Raw genomic sequence first — 20,753 nt, 5'->3', positions numbered from 1 at the left:
TCCCAGTCCCAACCCCTTGCCACAAGGAGCATATCCCTGTGGAAGACCCAGGTGCAAGACCTGCCCAATTCACTCACCCAGCACTTCGTATTCCAGTTCTGTCACTGGTTTATCCTACCCCATCAGGGTCCAGGCTACCTGTGAAAGCACCCATGTCATTTACCAGTTCTGCTACAATCACTGCACAGATTTTTCTATTGGTATGACTAACAACCAGCTGTCTACCAGGATGAATGGCCATCCACCACATGACCAGCTTTTCTGAACTGTGCAGATGCGAGTTATCCTTACAGCACATTCTCTGCTCCCGTAATTATCCCGACCACAACTTATGGTAACATACTGTACCCACACCCTCCTCTCAATAGTTTCCATTCTCTCTGTCCTGTTGTTTCCTCTCCATTCACTTCTCCCACCTTGTTTACTTGCTGCTGTCTTTCCAATGCACATGCCCCCCCCCCCCCTTTCCTCTCCTTTCTTGTTCCTTTTTTCCCCACCTCCCTGCCCCACAACCTTCAGAAACTGTGCCTGTTGGCATTCAAGTCCCTGCACACTACAGCAGACAGTGCTTGTCTCTCCCCCTCCTCTCCCCCTCCCCCTCCTCTTCCCCTTCCCCCTCCCCTTCCAGATTGCTGCTTGCATCCCATGTGATAGCTGCATTCTGGCTCCAGATGCTGGAGTTTGTGGCCACATGCGCATAGTGTGTGCTTGCTTGCTTGCTATTTTGTGTGTGTGTGTGTGTGTGTGTGTGTGTGTGTGTGTGTGTGTGTGTTTTGCTGATGAAGGCTGTGGCCAAAAGCTTTATGTAAGTGTCTTTTGATTGTGCCTGCCTGCAATTTAATGTGTCTTCCTTACGGTAAATAGCGATCTGTCTTTTTGTACATTGTTAATAGTTCTAAAGGTGCACATGCACTTGCACATTGACATGCAATATGCTTTAGGATAGTTCGTCGTGCTTGACCTTGATGAATTTATTTTATTTATATATTTGTTCATCCTTTGACCATTTAGCACAACTACACAGGAGATGTCAGATACATTACAGAAATAGTATATACGTGCATAAACATATACAATGTGGGAGAGGATTAGGTGATGATAGGGCAGGCCTTATGGCCATAAAAAAGGAGCTATACCAGCATTGACCTTAACACCTTGGGAAAACCACGAAAAAGCAACCAGAATGACAGGATGATGTATGAACCCCGTTCCTCCCAAATGCGAGTCCAGTGCATTAACACTGGCTTAGCAACCTCACTCAGTATATGATCTGGAATGAAAACCACGTGTACCTAACCAAAAGCAGATTATGTTATGCACAAGTAGGAAAATCAATGATATAAGTAAAACACAAGACTTTGTTGTACATTTGTGAGAAATATAAGCATGTGAACACAGTATGTTCCACTTCTAAAACATTTAAACACATGGAAGCCTGACAACAGTGCATCCATCATGACTTTTCTTGCAACCACTTTCTTGCTTTGAGGAGATGTATGGCATTGCATCTGAAAAGGAGAAAGCAGGAGAAAAATTCTTGCACAAACAAACACACACACACACACACACACACACACACACACACACACACACACACAGATAAGATGGTAACCTAATACCAGATTAAAAAGTACTCAACAATAAACAAGGGAATCGATGACCTCAGCAGTTTGGTCTCTTAGAAATTCACACTCATAATAAACAAGGGCCTAGTATTTCTTTAAACTAACATACACGATATAAACATTTCTCAACAAGAAATGTTTTTCCATCTGCTGTAAAAGCCATTTCCTTCTCTGATCTCTTTATGTATGTTGCCAGAACACTGTAAGCAATGAAACCAAAGTGGTTCATTACATGATGAGTATGTGTTGTTCTACATAGAGGCACCCTCAGTTGGAAGTGGTAGAACTATGGTAATAACTATTGGTTTGGAGGTATCCAAGTTTAGCTCTTGTCAATAACACCCTTTGTTTGTGTGTAGGGAAGGTACAGTAAGCAAACACAACTTTTTAAATAGGGGCTCGCAGTGAGCCCTTCTAGCTCAACATGACTAGATTAAAATAGCCCTTTCCTGTAATTTAAAAATTTCTTTTAATCGGCTATTCGTTTTACCCCAGAAAACTTTTCCATAAGCTACAAGAGGCTGAAAGTGATCATTTGAGGTACATACTTTCAAAACGATTCTCTGATTAAAACATGCTGAACTGAGTCTCTGCGAGAGTTTTGTTACATGGTCTTTCCAGTTTGTCTTCATCAACATACATTCCTTTAAGTTTTGTAAATTTAACTCTTTCCAACTCTTTTTCCATCCAGTTCCAGAAAGTGATCTTCATTTTGATTCATTTTTCTGAATGGAATGTAATTTGGATGTACTATTTTTTAGGAAACATTCAATAATTTGCCTGAAATTATGTATGAAACCTAAATTGGGATAGTCAGACAGAGCCAAGAGATGAAGGTGATGGGAACTGTCAGAAATGTTGGAGGTCGGGCATGGTACTTCCTTTAACCTCTTACTCTCTCTGGTACCACTCGTGTGGTCAATTATTCATTAACAGTGTTCTGTAGCTTACATCAGGAAGGGTAAACTACAGAAATATGGACCGAGTTGAGGTATACATCAACATGAGACAAAGACATCATAAAAACTTTTTTCTGTATGATGTATTAACAATAAACTACCATTGTATTGCTTATTACTGTTCACACACAATCTAAATTTGAGTAAATCAATGAGAAAGATGCTGCTTCCTCAGTTCCATTAAATAGCTGATATTTTTCTACTATTAATAGCTTAACATTTACTTGATTACAGTGGCATTTTTCAAGGAAACTGTTTCTTACATCTATGAATGCAGGATTTTACAAAATGATATTTGCAACTTTGATCACATATATAGAAATAGCTAAAAAGGTATATTTTTGGTATAATGTTTGTACCTGCCTTACATTTTAGTAGCTGTTTAACAGAGTTCAATCTGTAGCACACAAGATATGTAAGTGATATCTAGTTCTTCCCCTATGTGGCCTAGCACATCCTCGCTAACATGTACAATTGCTGCTCTGATGCAAAATCTTTCTGGGTTCTGGTAGCCATCATCTTTCACAAAGCTGCAAAGAGGAAAAGTGTAATGGGGTTTCGTCTGGAGACCTTGGGAGACAGAAAATGGATCCTCCTATGCCAGTTCAGTGACTTGGAAATGTGTTGGCCAAAGCCCTTATATTAATCGAGGTTCAGTGAAGAGGGTCACCATCCTGCTGCAGCACGTTGTCGGTTTGCAGTTCTTCGACATGTGGAAACACAAACTGTTCCGTGTTCAGATAAGCGGTCAAGTTTCTTTATGCGTATGCGAAGAAAAATAGTGCCACCACACAGTCATGAAGTAACTCACGCCGCATGTTTGACTTTAAACTGTTGTGCACATCCTGTCAGTTTGCGTACCCGGACACACTTCATTCGTGAACATCACCTTCTGCAGATAGTCTGGGTCATCATTGATGTGACTAAATACATAAATTGCAAATGCTTTGCACTTTGACCTGTCATCAGGTTGAGGCACATGTAGTGGCTGCACCTTGTAGGTGTGAATCTCCAGTCTCTTTTGCAGCACACTATGCAGTGTGGTAGGTGGTAGCTGCAACTGTTATACATTTGATGGATTGATTTATTTATGCTTTGAATAAATACCTGTTGCACTTGGTCCACACCTGCACCACTCGTGCTCGGATGCCCAGAACTCATCCCCTTCATGGCACATCTGGATTCCTTGAACCTCGTGTACCACTGTCTGATGCTCATACGTTATTGTGGTGTGCTTCTGCAATCTGTGCAGAAATTCCACTGGACCTGGTTTTTCGAGTTAGTCCTACTCATGCAATTATATTTGAAGACTGTGTTCTTTTTTTTCTACAGGCTACCAGTTTGTAAATAGAAATTCGTCCATGGAATAGGACGTGCTGTCCAGGAGCAATGATTTTAGGTTAGATTTGAAACTTGTTTTGCTGCCTGTCAGACATTTTATAGTATTGGACAAATGGTAAAAAAATTGTTGCTGCTTATTGAACTCCTTTCTGAACCACTGACAGTTTTAATAATGAGTACTAAAGGTAATTTTTTTCCTATATCAGTATATGCATAGACATCACTATTCTTCTCAAATTGTGATGGTTTATGTATGGTGAATTTCATTGGAGAATATGTGTGTTATGATGGTGCAGTTAAAATGCTCAACTCCTTGAAGAGGTTTCTATATGATGACCTTGGGTAAACACCACATATTTCTCTTAGTGCTCGCTTTTGGGCAATCAGTTCTTTTCTTCTATAAGACATTACTGAGTGGAAATATACAAAATACATCAGGAGGTTGACTCATTTATTTCCAAGATCAGCAATTATATGAAGAGGAAAAGTAGCATAACTTAATTGTTTCTTCCAGTTAGTGTTTTCATCAATATGTAGAGCCCAAAAAGACTGGAGCATTCTTCCCTATTTACTAACTGCTGCTCATGTGCTACATCATGTGTTGGTATGACTCTGTTTGTTGTATAGAACTGTATGTAGTGTGCTTTCTCAAACCTTAGGGAGACTCCATTTTCAGATAGCCGCTTAATAATCATCTGTAAAAATATCATTAATAATCTCTTCTGTTGCTTTCTCTCTAGTGGGACTTATTAAAACACTAGTATTGTCTGCAAAACGTACTAATTCTACTTCTTGAATGTTAAGGGGAAGGTCATTCACATGTATAAGGAACAACAGAAGATCCATAATCATTTGGGACTACCTTTGTGATTTCTCCCCACTCACTTAAATTTTCTACCTGTTCAGCACTGCTTCAATTGTTCAGCACATCTTTTTACATTCCGTTTGTTAAGTGTGGTTCAAACCAGTTGTGTGTAAAGCTATCAATTCTATAAAACTTTGACTTGGTCACTATAAACCATTCCACACATGTGCCATCTGCTATAGGGAGGGGAGTGTATCAATAATTAAGCTGTAAAAATGAAACTTTAGATATGTGTGAATATTGTGTCAAACTGCACCTTTGTACCTATCCCCATTTCTGAAATACACACGATCAGAGTTGTAAAGTTAATTTTGGGACAAAATGTACTACTTCCTGTTTATAGCACATTATGAATTGTGAAAGTTGCTGACAGATAGATCTGACAAGCACATTTACAAATACAAGACTGCACTTTAAGCTACCACTGATTAATACACAAGGGTCTTAATCAACTGGGTCTCTGAGTTACGTGTCCCTCCTTTCCAGTTTTCCTGCACCAGTCCCACTTCTTGCAAGTCCAAAGTTAGAGCATGTTGTGCATGTATTTGAGTTTAATAAGACTTTTTTCCACTCCAGTGGCCAGAAAATCTGTTAAAATGCTGGTTTGAGTGGTGGCTTATTGCGACCTTAATATGAACTACTGTTATGTCGGAGCAAGAAAGGGAACTACAGCTTATTTGTGTTTACAGTTAGTGACCGCTGCAGTGCTGGCTTAGCAAAGGATGAGAGTGGACCCAACTTGAAAAAATTAGTATCCGGTGAATTACTTGATGGTAATGTTCTTGCAGAAGACATTGTCCCAGATGAAGTGGATAGGATAATGGTGAGTATTATTTTCTCAAATAGGGTTGTAAATGTAACACACAGTTTTTGGCCCAGTACATTTCAACATTTTTATGGAAATGATTTTAATTTGTTGTTATTATTTGAGCAATGGTGCAGAGCAAAACAGTTGCCAAGTTGAGTGAATGCACTATTAGCAATTCCCTGAGGCTGTTTGTGGGTAATGCTGTTGAATATAAGGATTTTGAATTACTGGAAAATTGTTGTTCATTTGGGGCAATGACTGCCAGTCACCCTCATAAGATAGATGGTTGGTTGTACTGGAATCAGTTGTATCTGCCAAGTTTCTAAGAATATTAAACCAAATCCATTTCAGATGGAACAACCACATAAATCTAGTTTTAGAAAAACAAGTGCGAGCTGAGACTTTGTGAAATTATTGATTGGAAGTGTAAATTTTCCTTTCATGAAATCACTTGCAAAATCCTCCTCCTCAAGTATTTCTCATCAGTTTGAAACCCGATCCAAGTTGAGTTAATAGGAGAATTAGAGAACATTTGAAGAAGAGCTACACACAGTTTGTCAGACATCTTGTTAGGTGCTGTAATAATATTGTAGATAACTCTCAGACCGTGTCACTTGATGAGTCGAAAGACATACTCTCTTACATCACAGGCCGGCCGTTGTGGCCGAGCGGTTCTAGGCGCTTCAGTCCAGAACCGCGCTGCTGCTATGGTCGCAGGTTCGAATCCTGCCTCGGGCATGGATGTGTGTGATGTCCTTAGGTTAGTTATGTTTAAGTAGTTCTAAGTTCTACGGGACTGATGACCGCAGATGTTAAGTCCCATAGTGCTCAGAGCCATTTAAACCATTTTCTTACATCACATCGTTACTGTGACAATACAGTTACATATAAGAGGGGTACTCACAAAGTATCAGACTTTTATTTATAAAATCGGCCTTTATTCAGTTACAATGGTTTGACACTAGTCACCTTGAAAGTAGTCCCTTTAAGCTTCTACACACCTCTCCCAACACTGCTACCACAGTTGGAAGCATCACAGCTACGCCTTTTTCGTTATGACGTGCAGCGGTTCTTTCGATTTCTGCATAATGTCTTCCTCGGTGTGAATTCTGGTGCCTTTCAGAGTCTCTTTCAGTTAAGGGAAAGCTAGAAGTCATTCTGTGCTAGGTCAGGGGAACAGAGAGGCTGATAAACAACAGCCATGTTGTGTTCGACCAAAAAGCTATAAATTTATTGAGAAAGATGAATCGATGCATTATCGTGGTGAAGGTGCCAACTGTCTGCTGCCCATGAGTCTGGCCATTTGCATCTGGCTGCCTCATGAAAGTGATGCAGAACCTCTTGATAGTACTCCTTGTTGGCATCAGTACCTTTTGGGGTACACTCGTGATTCAAAAAAGACAGTCAGTATGACTTTCACATTGCTGCGGACCTGCCTTGCTTTTTTGGATTTTGTGGATGGTGGATGTTTCCATTGTGATGACTGGAACTTTGTTTCTGGGTTGTACACATAAAATCAAGACTCATCTGCCATGATAACTGTGTCTAGAAAGTTGGGATTACTGTTCACAGTATCCAGTATGTTCTGTGTGATCTCCAAAGTTGCTTCTGCTCACTTGTTAGCAACTTTGGCACAAATTTTACTGAGATCATAGTGAGGGTCAGATGTTCTGTTAAAGTGGAATGAATGGATTCAGTACTAATTTTAACCTCATCTGCAAGGTCTCTGATTGTCATTCATCTATCTTGCATCACCAGGCTCCTGGCATGATCAATAACAACCCCGTTCGTGGATGTTCAGGGGCCTACCTGGATGTTATTGACTCTTCACTGATGTGTGGCCATCTTTGAAGCAGTTGTACCACTGCTTTATCTGTGTGGTACCTATTGCTTCATCTCCAAACAACTGTCGAATCTTGTGGATTGTTTCAACTGAGAAACACCGAGCTTAAAGCAAATTTTTTTGCAGTAATATTGTTCCACTTTTTCTGTCATTTTGCCCACAACTAATAAACTGACGACTACCAGTTACACGTTTTCGCTCATCAATGGCTAGCCACAACTAGTTGTGTCTCCAGCCGTGAAAAAAATCTGGCATGCGCACTACATCTGCCTACAAACATGAGAGTAGTGTGCATGCCTGTATCTCAGTATTGGTTTAGCTTGAAGATCGCATGACTGGTTTCACAGGTAGCCCTGCCTTTGATGGGATAGGTGATGTTTGTGACGAGACTGGATTAGGTGGTAGTGGGAGGATGTATGAGACAGGTCTGCAAGACCCTCCTGGTCTCAACCTTTGTTAGTCACCGTCCTGACCCATTCAGTACCTTCCCTGTTCCCATTCCAGCACTACGCAGCCCTCATTACACCATCGCACCCAGTCCTTTTACTTCTCTCCTTTTCCGCTAACCCCCTCCCCTTCCCACCTCTCCCCTGCCCTCCATCTAACCTGTAGCACTTCACTGTCTGCCACCCCCTACCCTACTATCCCTCCCCCTGTCCACCCCAGCATTCTCAGTACCCCCACCCAGTCGCCACTCCCATCACGCACTGGTGCTGCTGCTCAGAGTGTGGTTTCTGTTGCCTGAGACTGCAGTCATGTGTGTGAGTTGCATTTGCATGAATGTGTGTGTCTTTGACGAAGGCCTTGCTGGCCGAAAGCTTTATTCGTGACAGTCATTTTGCTGTGCCTCTGTGCGACTCAGCGTCTCTGCTGATTGTTGAGTAGCAACTTTCCTTTTCATAATATTGTTACATTCCATCCTGGATTTTCCATTTTTTGAAAAAATAAGTTTAGACACTTTTTGAACTGCTCTTGTATTTGGGCTTGAATAGTGGCACATTGACAGCTGTTCTTGAACATGCTATTTATTCTTACTCAGGTATCATGGTAGCCACTATAGAGTGCATGGCTGGGTGTACTTTATAACAACCTTCCCAATTTTCTGGCCTATTGTGTTCATGCTTGTAGTCTTGAAAGCATGTTTAATTTTTTACGGAGAGATGGTGCTGGCCTCCCGTCCAGCCTGCGGTGTTACCCCCACAGCTTATAGGACTGCTGGCTTTTCTAAAGGGGTGGGCTCCCCTCAGGAGTTGGGTTATAAGTAGGAATAAGAAAATTGGAAAGACGCCCTCGGGCCTCGAAACCTAATACCGTTGGGGTCGAAAAAGCAAGAGTTGGCCAAGGGAGGCTGACAGGGAAGGAGAAAGCAGGAGTCTGACACAAGTAAGTGGAGGCAATGTCAGACTCAGCTCGGGTCCCCGCAGTCGCCACCCGCGTACTTCTAGCTGAAGTCCCCTGGGGATTTCGGAAGATCTTCTGTCCGGTTCTGGATGCAGATACAGGGGAATGGAGGATCAGATACAACCAAGAGCTTGAGGAACTATACCAGCAGCCCAACATAGCAGGAACTGTCAAAGCCAAACGAATGCAGTGGGCCGGCCATGTGGCCCGGATGGAGGATCACAGATGGCCTCGGAAGCTCCTGGATTTCACACCTACAGGAAAGAGACTGCCAGGGAGACCCAAGTAGCCTTGGAGGGATGGACTCCATGAAGATTTAAATCAAGTGTCAATAGATGTGGACGAATGGCGGATAGCAGCAATGGACAGAATACAGTGGAGGAAACTTGTAGATGCGTGCGGTCCACTGGGCCTGATCACGTAGTAGTAGTAGTAGTAGTAGTAGTAGTAGTAGTAATCGTATTTATGCATTGGGCAAGGGTAGATGTACTGTCTGTATGTGGCTGTACATGGCATCATCATGATCATACAATTCCAGTTCTCCAAATACTGTTAATGAGGTGCTTCCACTTTCCTCTGTTCATGTGTATGGGGCAATCAAAAAAGTTTCCATTTGAAGGCCATACATTCCAGAATCAATGAGCCAACAAGATAAAATTGGTGTGAGGAAATCATCCCACTGACACACCAGGTTCAAGATATCCGTTGGTAAAACACTGAGTCCTGCTGCGTGAAGAAGTCCATAACTACCTGCTGTGCATCCTTGTCAAACGGGAATCGTCGGCCCTTTGAGCCCTTTTTTAAGGGACTGAAGATGTGATAATAGCCCGCGGAGAGATCCGGACTATAGGGTGGAAGTTCAAGTGTGTCTCACTTGATTTGGTGTTGCTTCTGCCCTACAACATTTGCGATTTGGGGATGTATGTTATCAAGAAACAGCAACACTGCTTGTTACAGTTTTCGTGGACCACAATAGTGGTTTTCAACTGGCATGCTGCCCTACACACATTATTCATTCTTCGATGGATGTCTGCTGGTGTTAGTCCTTTGGCATCCAAGAAAAGAACACCAGCACATTGGTCCTGTTAGGATGCATTTGGTAATTATGTAACCATAGTTCACATTTCCACATCTAGTGCACACACATTGGAAAGACATGAATGCCACACTAATGTCAGTGCTTACATATCCGCATTGGAGTTACACTATGTTGTATATATGCTGCAGCAGTGGCCTCAAATGGAAAGGTCTTCCTAGGGATGGTGGTTATTGCTGAAACAACCAATTTTCAGTTATATAAATTTTTTTATGCCACTTTAACCTGACTGTTAAAATCACTCAAAATAACGGTTTCTGAAATAACCGATGTTTTGTTTTTTTATTCTTATTATTTCCTATAATAAATGTGGAAACTGAAAGGCTCCCTCAGTTTCAATATACGTAGAATCAAAATATAAAATTAAATAGGTAAATAAACGAAAACTTAATGTACTCACTATTGGCTACTTTTCTCAAAAAGTGATAAGTGACTAAGTACTACAAAAAAAATCACCAATATTCTGCTACTGATTCTTATTGTTTGAAACTCTTCTCAAAAATCAAGTTGCAATTGAGGATCGTACCACAATTTGGGCATTATGACCAGTCAGTGCTAAACGGTGAAAACTGAGGTTTCAGAACTCTATGTTAATTTGTCAATTTTCAACAGTAAAGGCATGCTGTTTCAGACTTTCCTGACATAATAACTGTTTCACTGGTTCATAGGTGTTGCCTCGGATAATGTTGTGGCAGCTGCACTATATTTCAATGAGGCAGCTGCCTGTCATCTTCAGGTACTTACTGACATTTGCTACAGTGGCTCACCAATATATAAGCTGGCTCACTAGAAAAGTGCCAAGGGGTGGGGCTATAACATCATTGTAGACAAATCGGAGAGCGTGTTGTCATCCAGTGCCCCCCTGCTGGAGTCTTTGCATGTGCGACACAGGAAAAGCGGAGCTGCAGGTCACGGCCCAGTGTGTTGGCATCCAGTTTAAGTGTGTGGACTCCAATTCCCTATCTGTGTTGACTCAGATTTATTGGTCCTGGGCCGATAACACCTTATTAATGCCAGTGCTGATTCCTGTGTTTTGCTGAGTTGAAATCTCGTGTATCTATTACTCAGTTCATTACATATATGTATTTTGACTGTTTATTTAATGATGGAGTTCCAGTGCATGGCAGCGGATGAAAGGATCTTTCTCTCGCTGTGTCCTCTATCAAGACAGTGTTCAACAACAGCAGACTTTTCTAGCTGACGCTATCTGGTGTGACATCTGTGCACAGTGCACCTATCCTTAAAAGTACAACACATCCACCCAATGTATAATTTCCCACTCTGGCACAATATTTTATACATCCCTGGTCTCCTGAGACATAGGTTGTCTGTAGCGGAACTTAGCATTGTTTGCACTTGCGCTGGAGAGCAGAGGACATGTTTTATTTCATGTTTCTTAAAGATCACCATCATAGGGTAGAAAACCATCTTCATGGAGATCTTTGTCTCTTCTGGCTGTTCTTCATGTTTAGTGCATGCAGGTTGAAATAAGTTAGGAATCTGTTTATCAGATCACCCGTTTTTAGCGAAGATGCCTAAGCTCAGCTGATAAGATCTCTGCATCTGAAATAACTCTTGCCCTACGTACGAGAGTTCGTAATATGCCACTACATTGATGTGGGTGATGGCAGCTCATATCTCGTAAGCATTGGTCAACGTGAGTTTGTTTACAAAACACACTGTGACCAAAGGAAATGTCTTCTTGTTTGCGGACTAGGATGTCAGAATGGGAGGTCTCCATTTATCTCCATTTCCATGGCGAAACAAATGCTCGGATGGAGGGTGTTAAGGTATTCCAAAAATGCGGGAAGCATTGCTTCCTCATATGGCCACACTAAAGAGGTATCATCCGCATATCTTCAAAAACATTTAGGTTTCAATGCTGCTGACTGCTTTTTCCTTGAAGTCTTCCATAAAAAGGCTAGCTACTATGGGAGACAAAGGGCTAACTACAGAAACACAATCATTTTTTCAAAATTTTGTTCATTAAATAACAAGTGAGTCCAGGTAAGCATATGTCTGAATAGATGTAAGATGTTCTCCTCCAGCTTAGCTTCTATAAATTGTAATGAATCCACCATAGATACTTGCATGAACAAAGAGACCACATTGAAACTCACTAATATGTCAGCTGGTTTGAAACACAAAGTCTTCAGTTGCTGTATAAAATCTTCTGAGTTTCAAATAAAATGTTCACATTTTCCTACCAAAGGACTCTGAAGAGGAGCCAAATGTTTTAATAGGTATTGTGTTGGGGCTCCTATATTGCTTACTGTGGGGCGAAGTAGAACCCTTTCCCTATGGATCTTACATAACCCATAAAATGGTGGTGGAACTGGGACTTGTCCACGTAAGCTCCTTTTAAGATTTTCGGGAAACTGGCTGGATTTGAGAAGGGTGGATGTCTTCCGTTTTACTGCAGGACCAGTGTATCGTCATCTCCAGAACGCACCAACTGATGCTGTTACTATTTAATTGTATTTGCAACTCGTTAAATATCCATAATAAAAACAAGTTGCCTTTGTGGTGTTGCTAAATGTTAAAATGGAGATAAAACTGAATTAATTTCCTTTGTGATTTCTTCTTGTGTACTTGCTAAGAGATTCTATGTTTATTAAGGTTCTAGAGTTTCACAGTAACGTGGAATCCAATTAATGTTTTCAGTCTTACAAAGGTGAAATACGAAGAATGTGGTATGCAATTGAAATCACTTACTTCTCCTGAAGACCTGCCCATGTGTTATTTATTAGTTAACTTTTCGGATATTCATTTAAATAATGTTGACATTTCATTAGAAATTGTGGGACATAAGAAGGAATAGGCAATGTCTTAAATGATGCTGTGAACTGTGGCTCGAATGATGATTATTGTGCTAATTAAAGTCCAGAACAAAAATGGCGTATCTTCCAAGCCCAAAGGAAATGTGCACAGTAATAGTTACAGTGAAAACGAAAAGGCAGTAAATTTTTTGGTTGAGCAAAGCACTGTGCAAAGCTGGTTTCATTACATGAGATGTGAACATGAAATCTGTAAATGGAAGAAAGATTTACACTAAGTATGTGTCAAAATGAAACTCAAGGAAGTCTAAAATAAGAACTATTCGAAAGATTTAGAACTGCTCATGACAGTCAGTGCGTCATTACTTAAGAAGATCTATGAGAGTGGACGCTCTGAATTGCCAGTGAGACATTACTGATTTCCAGGCTTCTTCACCCTGATTGAATAGATTCAGGACAATGTACGGAATAGGAAGTCAGAAAATTATGAAGTTTACCTCAATTAAATGCGTAGAGAAGATGTCATTAATAGGTATTACTATAAAGACATTTGTGACTGACGGGAAGATGAAGCTTCTTGTTATCAATAAAATTATGTGTACAAGGACAGTCAGTTTGGACTTGCATTCGGGAGGACGATGGTTCAATCCTGCGTCCAGCCATCCCGATGTAGGTTTTCTGTGATTTCCCTAAATCGCTCCAGGCAAATACCGGGATGGTTCCTTTGAAAGGACATGGCCGACTTCCTTCCCCGTCCTTCCCTAAGCCCATGAGTCCGATGACCTCGCTGTCTGGTCTCCTCCCCCCAAACAACCCGGAAGTCAGTCATGTTCCGTGCAAGAAATGCGTGAAAACCGCATATTCTCATTTTCAGCAAAAAGAAGACAGATTTGCATGTGCAGTCATCTATCCAACAGTGTCAGTGATAAGTATCAGTGGATTACTGTTTCCACAGCTTTATATCTGTCTTCAGGAACATCAAACCAAATTATGACCCAAAAAAAAAAAAAAGAAAGAAAGAAAGACTGTTTACTTGCAAAAATATTGTAACTCATGTAGCAAAATCCGGAAAAATGGGAGAGAATAAATTGGAATTTTTCATCTGAAACATCTTGTTACCATGTGTGGAAAATAATTCGTTACTTTTGTACTGAGCCATTGCCCTCAGGAGGAGGATAAAAAGATTGATTATATAATTCAGATTTCACCTGGAACTGATAGTGTGATCAAACAATACTATTTCTATTAGCTCTTTGTCATTTATGGTTTATCAACAGAACAGTATTCTTAACTTCTTTCTGCACTGTGAGTTTGCATCACCACATTTTGCAAATTTCATCAAGGATGCCTGGTATGTAGCACAACATGCAGAACAATGGCCATGACTGTTTCTTATTCAATTCCAGTTCTGTATGAATTAAAGTAGTAATGAGTGTGAATTGATGTATACATTAATAATTTTTCTTTTATCAGGTGTGCCTGGTATAAGGAAAATATTTGTTTTCAGTGTCCAGTAGATACTTCACATTTTTGTGATGACTACAGAGAATAAAAAAAGGAACTGTTTCATTGTTGGTGAAATATACATTATTCAAAACCTATCATAAGAAGTGTGCTACATGAATTGTTATAAAATATTTAACATCAACAAATTAAAAGTCTCGACTGACTGAAATCGTTTGTAATCTAACATCATAAACTGCCTTGATTTTCTTCCTTCTGCTAGTCACTCGTGTAACAATCTCATCTGCAACCGTTTAACTGTCGATATGAACTGCAAGTTATTCAAAAAATTGATGATTTCAGGCTTTTTGGTGTGGCTCAAGTGCTTAAAATTTGGAAGTGGGCACTTTGGATTTCACACTATGTGGCGCTACATTCTCTTGTCATGGTTGCGTCTACTTATTCGCCGATTTGCATACTAGACAGGAAGGGTCATACAAACTGCTGTTATAAATTGTTTTTGTGTGGGGAAAAAAGAGTAACTTTAACATTTTTTTGTCAGTGCATTTCTTTTGCTTAATTTTTTTGTGTTAAAAATTTCAGGGTAGGTTTTGGGATGTTGGATTGGACAATTCCCTTTGATAGTCTTTTTGGTGGTGGATCTAAGGAATTTCATTTTGGATGCCTGGAGTTTCGATGGTTCTCTCTTTGTGAGGATGCATGCTTAGATACATTAGATCAGTATTGATACAAAGTGGATGCTGAAAATAACTATCTTTGTTTTTTATGGAATCTTGTCACCCCGTACAAGAGGTCTCTCTTGTTAATAGAATTCAGCACCTGTTTGTAGAACGATGCAGCCTTTCTTCCAAACAATCTCTTTTAGATCTCTTGAGCATCTCTGTTACACTTTAATATGGGATATAACAACCTGTTGTGATCTTAGCAACACCTCTCTGAATTTTTTCGATGTCTGTTGGTGTGTGTATGCAGTAATGACTCCTAATACTGGGGTGATACTCTAGAATTAGTCACACAAGTGTCTTGCATGCAAATTCATTTACTGATGCACTGCACTTTCCCAGAACTGTACAAAACAAATCTAAGTCTTTCATTCACTGTCTCACTTTACGTGTCCATCCCACTGCAGATGTTTGCCCTTGCCTTATAATCAGATGCTGTTGGGTTCTTTCCCTCTGTTATAGACATTATCTTGCATTTATCCACATAAGGAGATCTGCCATTCATTAAACCTGTTGGAAATTTTCTCCAGATGTTTATGATTTCCTTAAGATTGCCCAATAACACTTTGCTGCAGACAGCATCATCATCAGCAAATAACCTGATAGTGCTGCTGGTAACACCTGCAAATAGAAGAGCCTAAAATGAAACTGGAGGACTATGTGTGCTTTGCAAAAGTTGATGCTGAAGAATTTATTTTTTCTCTCTCTTCAGTTAAGCTTCCTCAACTGCAATGCAAACTAGACATAATGGACAATAATAGAAAGAATGAAACAGATAAATTAATAATGAGAGCTACAGCATTGGGCGCAACAAATCTGAGATGCCCTGAAGAACAGTGGCACCATATCTACACAGATGGCTCATAGGGGTCAACCGAATGAGGCATTGCAGCTGAAAGAGACTTAAAATTCAGTGAAACAGTCTCGATTGCAACAGATATTTATTTGGCATCTTGTTTCAGCCTATATTTTTGACCATCTTCAGGCTGTGAGCACCTTGATGGTAGCTGGTGATGATGAATGGAGCAATATCCGTACGAGTATGGGGCAGTTGACATCTATGCTCTTACGGATATTGCTCTGTCCACTGCCACCAGCTGCCATCATGGTGCTTACAGCCTGAAGGTGGTCTAAATTGTAGACCGAAACCAGTTGCCAAATGAACATCTGCTGTGATTGAGACAGTTTTACTGAATTTTATACCGATCATTGTTTACGCTTCATTGATAGAATACTTTCTAAAGTGTTAAGAGTATGATCTCTTGTTCAGGAGGAAGGAGTTGCTCTGTTCAGCCATCTCAATTTGGGTTTTTCATGGTTTTCCTAAATCACTTAGGCAAATGCTGGGATGATTCGTTAATCGAGGCCATGGCCGACAACCTGTCCTACCATCATTAAGCTTGTTATGTATTCTACATGTATGTATATTTTGAGCTACTGAATTGCACTGTATTACCATGACAAATCCTGTAACATTGTGAGATGATTCTTGGATTAATAAAGATAAATAAAAATAAATAAATAATGGAGAAGAAGGAAACATTGAAATAGAAAAGTACAGGAAAATTTGCTCTTTGTATCAGACTTTAGGACCACACTGGTCAAGTTTTGAAGGTGAACTTGAAATCATCAGAATTTGCAGGAAGCCAGCGAAACATGATTTTACATATGTTCAACAAAGCAGTCATTTTTTGTGATTCCTGAAGAACGATACATTTGCAGTTCAGTGGGTATTGTTTCACTGTAGCTTAGACGGTAATGAAACAGTGGATTTTCTAGCAACAAAGAACACAAAAATTAAACAAATTGAAAAAAAAAACAACTAACATTTAAAGTGTGCTATTAGCATCATGTATAAAGAAGAATTAAAAGGTCCATTAAAACTTCATGTGAGGGAGAGATCTGTAAAACCCTCATTTGCAATGACTGAGTAGTACCCTATGGCATTAGCCATATTCAGCTTCACTGCTGGACGTAACTGGTTGTCCACTTGTATAAGATTGTCGTCATGTTGGCTCCAGAATGTGTTCTGTGTCGCAAGATTGACTCCACTATGAAGAAAGAACATTTAAGGGTGTACAAAATTAAAAGATTGTAATCCATACATAACAACATTGTATGGGAAGCAAGAAGGCAAATGACAATAAGTGCCAGAACATTAAAATACTGATGATGATGATGATGATACTGTATGGCTGCTCATGGCATACAGAAATAGAAGTTATCCAGTGACTAGCAGCTGAGCATAATTATAAGGAAATGCAATGTATTCACTTATTTGACAGAACGTTATGAACACACACCAAGCAGCACGTTTGTCTGTCTTTGAGAAGCAAAATTTTAGTTGTTGCAGCCTGGATTAAGCTACCCTTGATGCACAGCTGCAGATGCCAGATAGCTTGTGAAAGTCCGAAAGTTTGGGAGAGGATGTTTGTAAACTCTGACCCATGCTGTAGGCTAACTAATAATCTGTGCCCAATGCTTGTAAGAAATCTGGACTTTTAAGTGTATTTCTCTCTTCTGACAACTTTATGAAATAAATTCAGAATATTCTTTGTAAATCTTGTGTGTCTGTGTATCACATTACAATTTATGACCGCTACTTACTCCTATCTGTCACCCAATTCAATTTAATCTTGTGGTAACCCAGAAATTAAACTATTTCTTAAGCAAAACAGACAGGACAAAATGCAGAGCAGACATATGAGAACCAAACAAACTTTAGTAATAATAGAAGACTTCTTACCCTAAGCCTGATTCCTGCAGTTTGTAGCATAATGGCCCCAATGGGGCCTTTTATGTCACCTACAATACCAGGTTTGGTATGTAAAGGGCCATCTGTACCTCTAGGTGCTTACTAAATATATTCTGCCATGCCGAAATCCCTTATATTTCCATATGGAATATGTTGTAGAACAAATATCTAATCATTTGTTAGGTCATTGCCCATTGGACACAATGTGACACAAAATACGCATACATACTAAACTACTTATGCTGTGAAACAACAATGTATGGCAAAGCAGTCTTTCCACACAATTCACTTACATGACATGAATGCAGCAACTGTACTGGGAGGGGGAGGGGGGGGGGGGGGGAGGAGGAGGAGGAGAAGAAGAAGAAGAAGAAGAAACATTTACTTTTTGAAACACATCAGCACATTCATACTGCTTTTTTACACAGTTAAGTTTGTAATTATTTCTTCTCAGTTAATCTGCACAGAGAAGACAGTTTTTAAACTTACTGGGAGTCAAATAATGAAGCTGGACAGAATGAAATGAGAATAATCCATTTTCTGCTCCAATTCTGCTACAGTTGACATAAGAGTTTGTGGATTTAGTCTTGCCAGAAGCAGCAACTAACAAAACTGGATTTAATGTAGTAGAGTGGTTTCAGCAAGTGCTCATGTTTTCCAGCACCATGGATAAGTTTGATGTTGACAGGAACGTCTTGTATGGTCAATTGCACCCTTCACCATGCCTCGACACTCAGCTAAGAAGTGCAAGCGCAAGCCCCACCAGAGAACACTTGGCATCATGTTCCATGGATAGTGGTTGGGCTCCTTCTCTCCCTGCCACCACTGTGATCATCCATCTGCACAGTGCTGTCCCCTTTCTTGTACCATCTTCCATCACTAAAATTCTTTCCTTCCCTCCACTGCCACCACGTAACACAAGCTGGTTTAGGAACAAGTCAAAAGATCGGAAAGAGACTTTGATGTTTCAAGCAGGCTAGCTGACTATATTTACAAGAACAATCTCAGTTGTAGAGCCACTGATGACCTTGCAGAATACAGTCGGCACATAACCAGTGACAAGCAATGGTCATTTTTGTCAATCAGTCGTTCCTTGATAATTGACAGCACTCCAATCTCAGGAATGTGCTAACTCATCAATGAACCCTCCCACTGGAGAGAAAAGAGGCTGCATTAGTCAACCAGTGGAAAAATGGTCCTGTTAGAGCATAACAGCATCTCTCTTCCACTGTCACTGTCTCTCTACCACTCACTCTCGGCGCAAAAAAAGCATGAATATCACACGCCAAAATTTTTGGTGAGGAAGGTGGAACAAGGATTGACACAGCTGGTTCCCTACTTTTCTATCAAAGTCTTTTAAAGAGGAACATATTAACCTGTTATGCTCTAACAGGACCATTTTTCCACTGGTTGACTAATGCAGCCTCTTTTCTCTCCAGTGGGAGGGTTCATTGATGAGTTAGCACATTCCTGAGATTGGAGTGCTGTCAATTATCAAGGAACGACTTCCTCAGGAAGTGCCCGTGAATGAATGGTGCTTTTATAAGCCACATAAGGTTCATGCTAGATCACACCTAATGCAATCACACTGTCATACACAGACAGTCATAACCGTGCGAAGAAAATTTGTTCACCAGAAAATATTGAACGTGTTCTATGGTAAGAAGTCTACAGATATGAATTAGACGCCTGTCTTCCCAACTAAACATCAAACAAATGTCATGCCAGAACATGTTGAAGCTGTTACATACGCAAGCATACAAAGTAAGAGTGATGCAAACATTAAAACCTACAGATTATGCATGTCACTGATAATTATCTGGATCCAAATCTTTACTTCAACTCAGATGAAGAATCGTTTCACCTTAGTGGTTACGTGATCTCTCAAAACACAAGCTATTGGTCAACAGACAGTCCTAGGGAATGCTTTGGTGTGCCTCTGTGTGGTTTGAAAGTAGGCATTTGGTGTGCAGTTTGACTAACAGATTGTAGGTGCCATTTGCTTTAACATCATTGTGTACTCTCAGATGAAATAGTTGCAACCATTCATAGTGCAGCTAATGGATGAAGAATGAGAGTAGGTGTTTTTCCAGCAAGACGATGCTATGGTGCATACTTCAGAGTTTTCACTGTCATATGTCCATGATACTTTCAGAGAAGAACACACAGTTTCTGAAGGTTTATGGCCTGCCAGATTACCAGATCTGCCTACCTGTGATTTTTATTTGTGGGGTAATTTAAAGGGTAAAGTCTACAGTAATAACAATTGAAGAGTTGAAAACACATTCACAATGAGACTGCGGAAATCACACCAAATAAATTGGCATAAGTTTCCAGAAACATGTTGATGTATGCCGAATTGTGTATCAAGATTTATAATGAAAATTTTCAGCACCTCCTGTGAACTATTGACCCACTGAATGTTGAATACATTATTTTTCACAATAATAATTTACTACTCTGTATTCTGTATTTACAATAAATGAGTGAATTGTCTGTATGTTGTATATAAGACATGAGGCCTGTTTTATTTTGGCAATCCTGTGTAATCACGTGTCGTATTTTCCACACTTTAGTGTGAGGGAGCTCTATCTGTTGTTATCACTGATAAAGGTGACTTATGAACTTGGTGGTAATGGGTGCAACAAAGATGTATTGTCCATATGTAAAATGGAAAAAAATGCAACCTTTATGCAGATCATTGTCACTGCGCCAAAGACAAAATGGTGGTGGCCATTCCTATAGAAAATGCTATGCAGCTGAAATATGTAATATGGCAAACGACATGCATGTTTCTGCACATTTCTCTGCCTTTTAAGTTGTTGTGTGGTGGGGACTCGAGGAAGTGATGGTGGGTGGGTGCATGGGACAGGTTTTACTGCAGGAACCCTCACAGAGGAGCGTTGAGTTTGGGATAATGGTTTGGGAATATCATATGGCTTAACTAGATTGTCACAGAGGTTAGATTGGTGACAGTGAATGGTATGGGAAATATATCGGAGAGAGAATATCATTTCATGGTCCAACTTGAGAGAGGGGCATAGGTTTATTGGAATAAGGTATTGAGGCATTTGAAGCCTGGACGATACTGGGTGAC

General features: G+C 40.2%; 1 protein-coding gene across 1 annotated transcript in view; it reads left to right on the top strand.

Moving 5' to 3' along the window:
* LOC126424873 (gephyrin) overlaps positions 1–20,753 on the top strand; it is a 118,527-nt gene that overhangs the window by 35,036 nt on the left and 62,738 nt on the right. Inside the window, exon 2 of the mRNA XM_050087700.1 lies at positions 5,480–5,613. Within this exon, the coding sequence (XP_049943657.1) occupies positions 5,480–5,613 (134 nt within the window). The remainder of the gene's footprint in view (positions 1–5,479; positions 5,614–20,753) is intronic.

This window comes from Schistocerca serialis, chromosome 10 (genome assembly GCF_023864345.2).
Source record: "Schistocerca serialis cubense isolate TAMUIC-IGC-003099 chromosome 10, iqSchSeri2.2, whole genome shotgun sequence".
Classification (NCBI taxonomy): domain Eukaryota; kingdom Metazoa; phylum Arthropoda; class Insecta; order Orthoptera; family Acrididae; genus Schistocerca; species Schistocerca serialis.
This window is presented reverse-complemented; position numbering and strand designations above follow the sequence as displayed.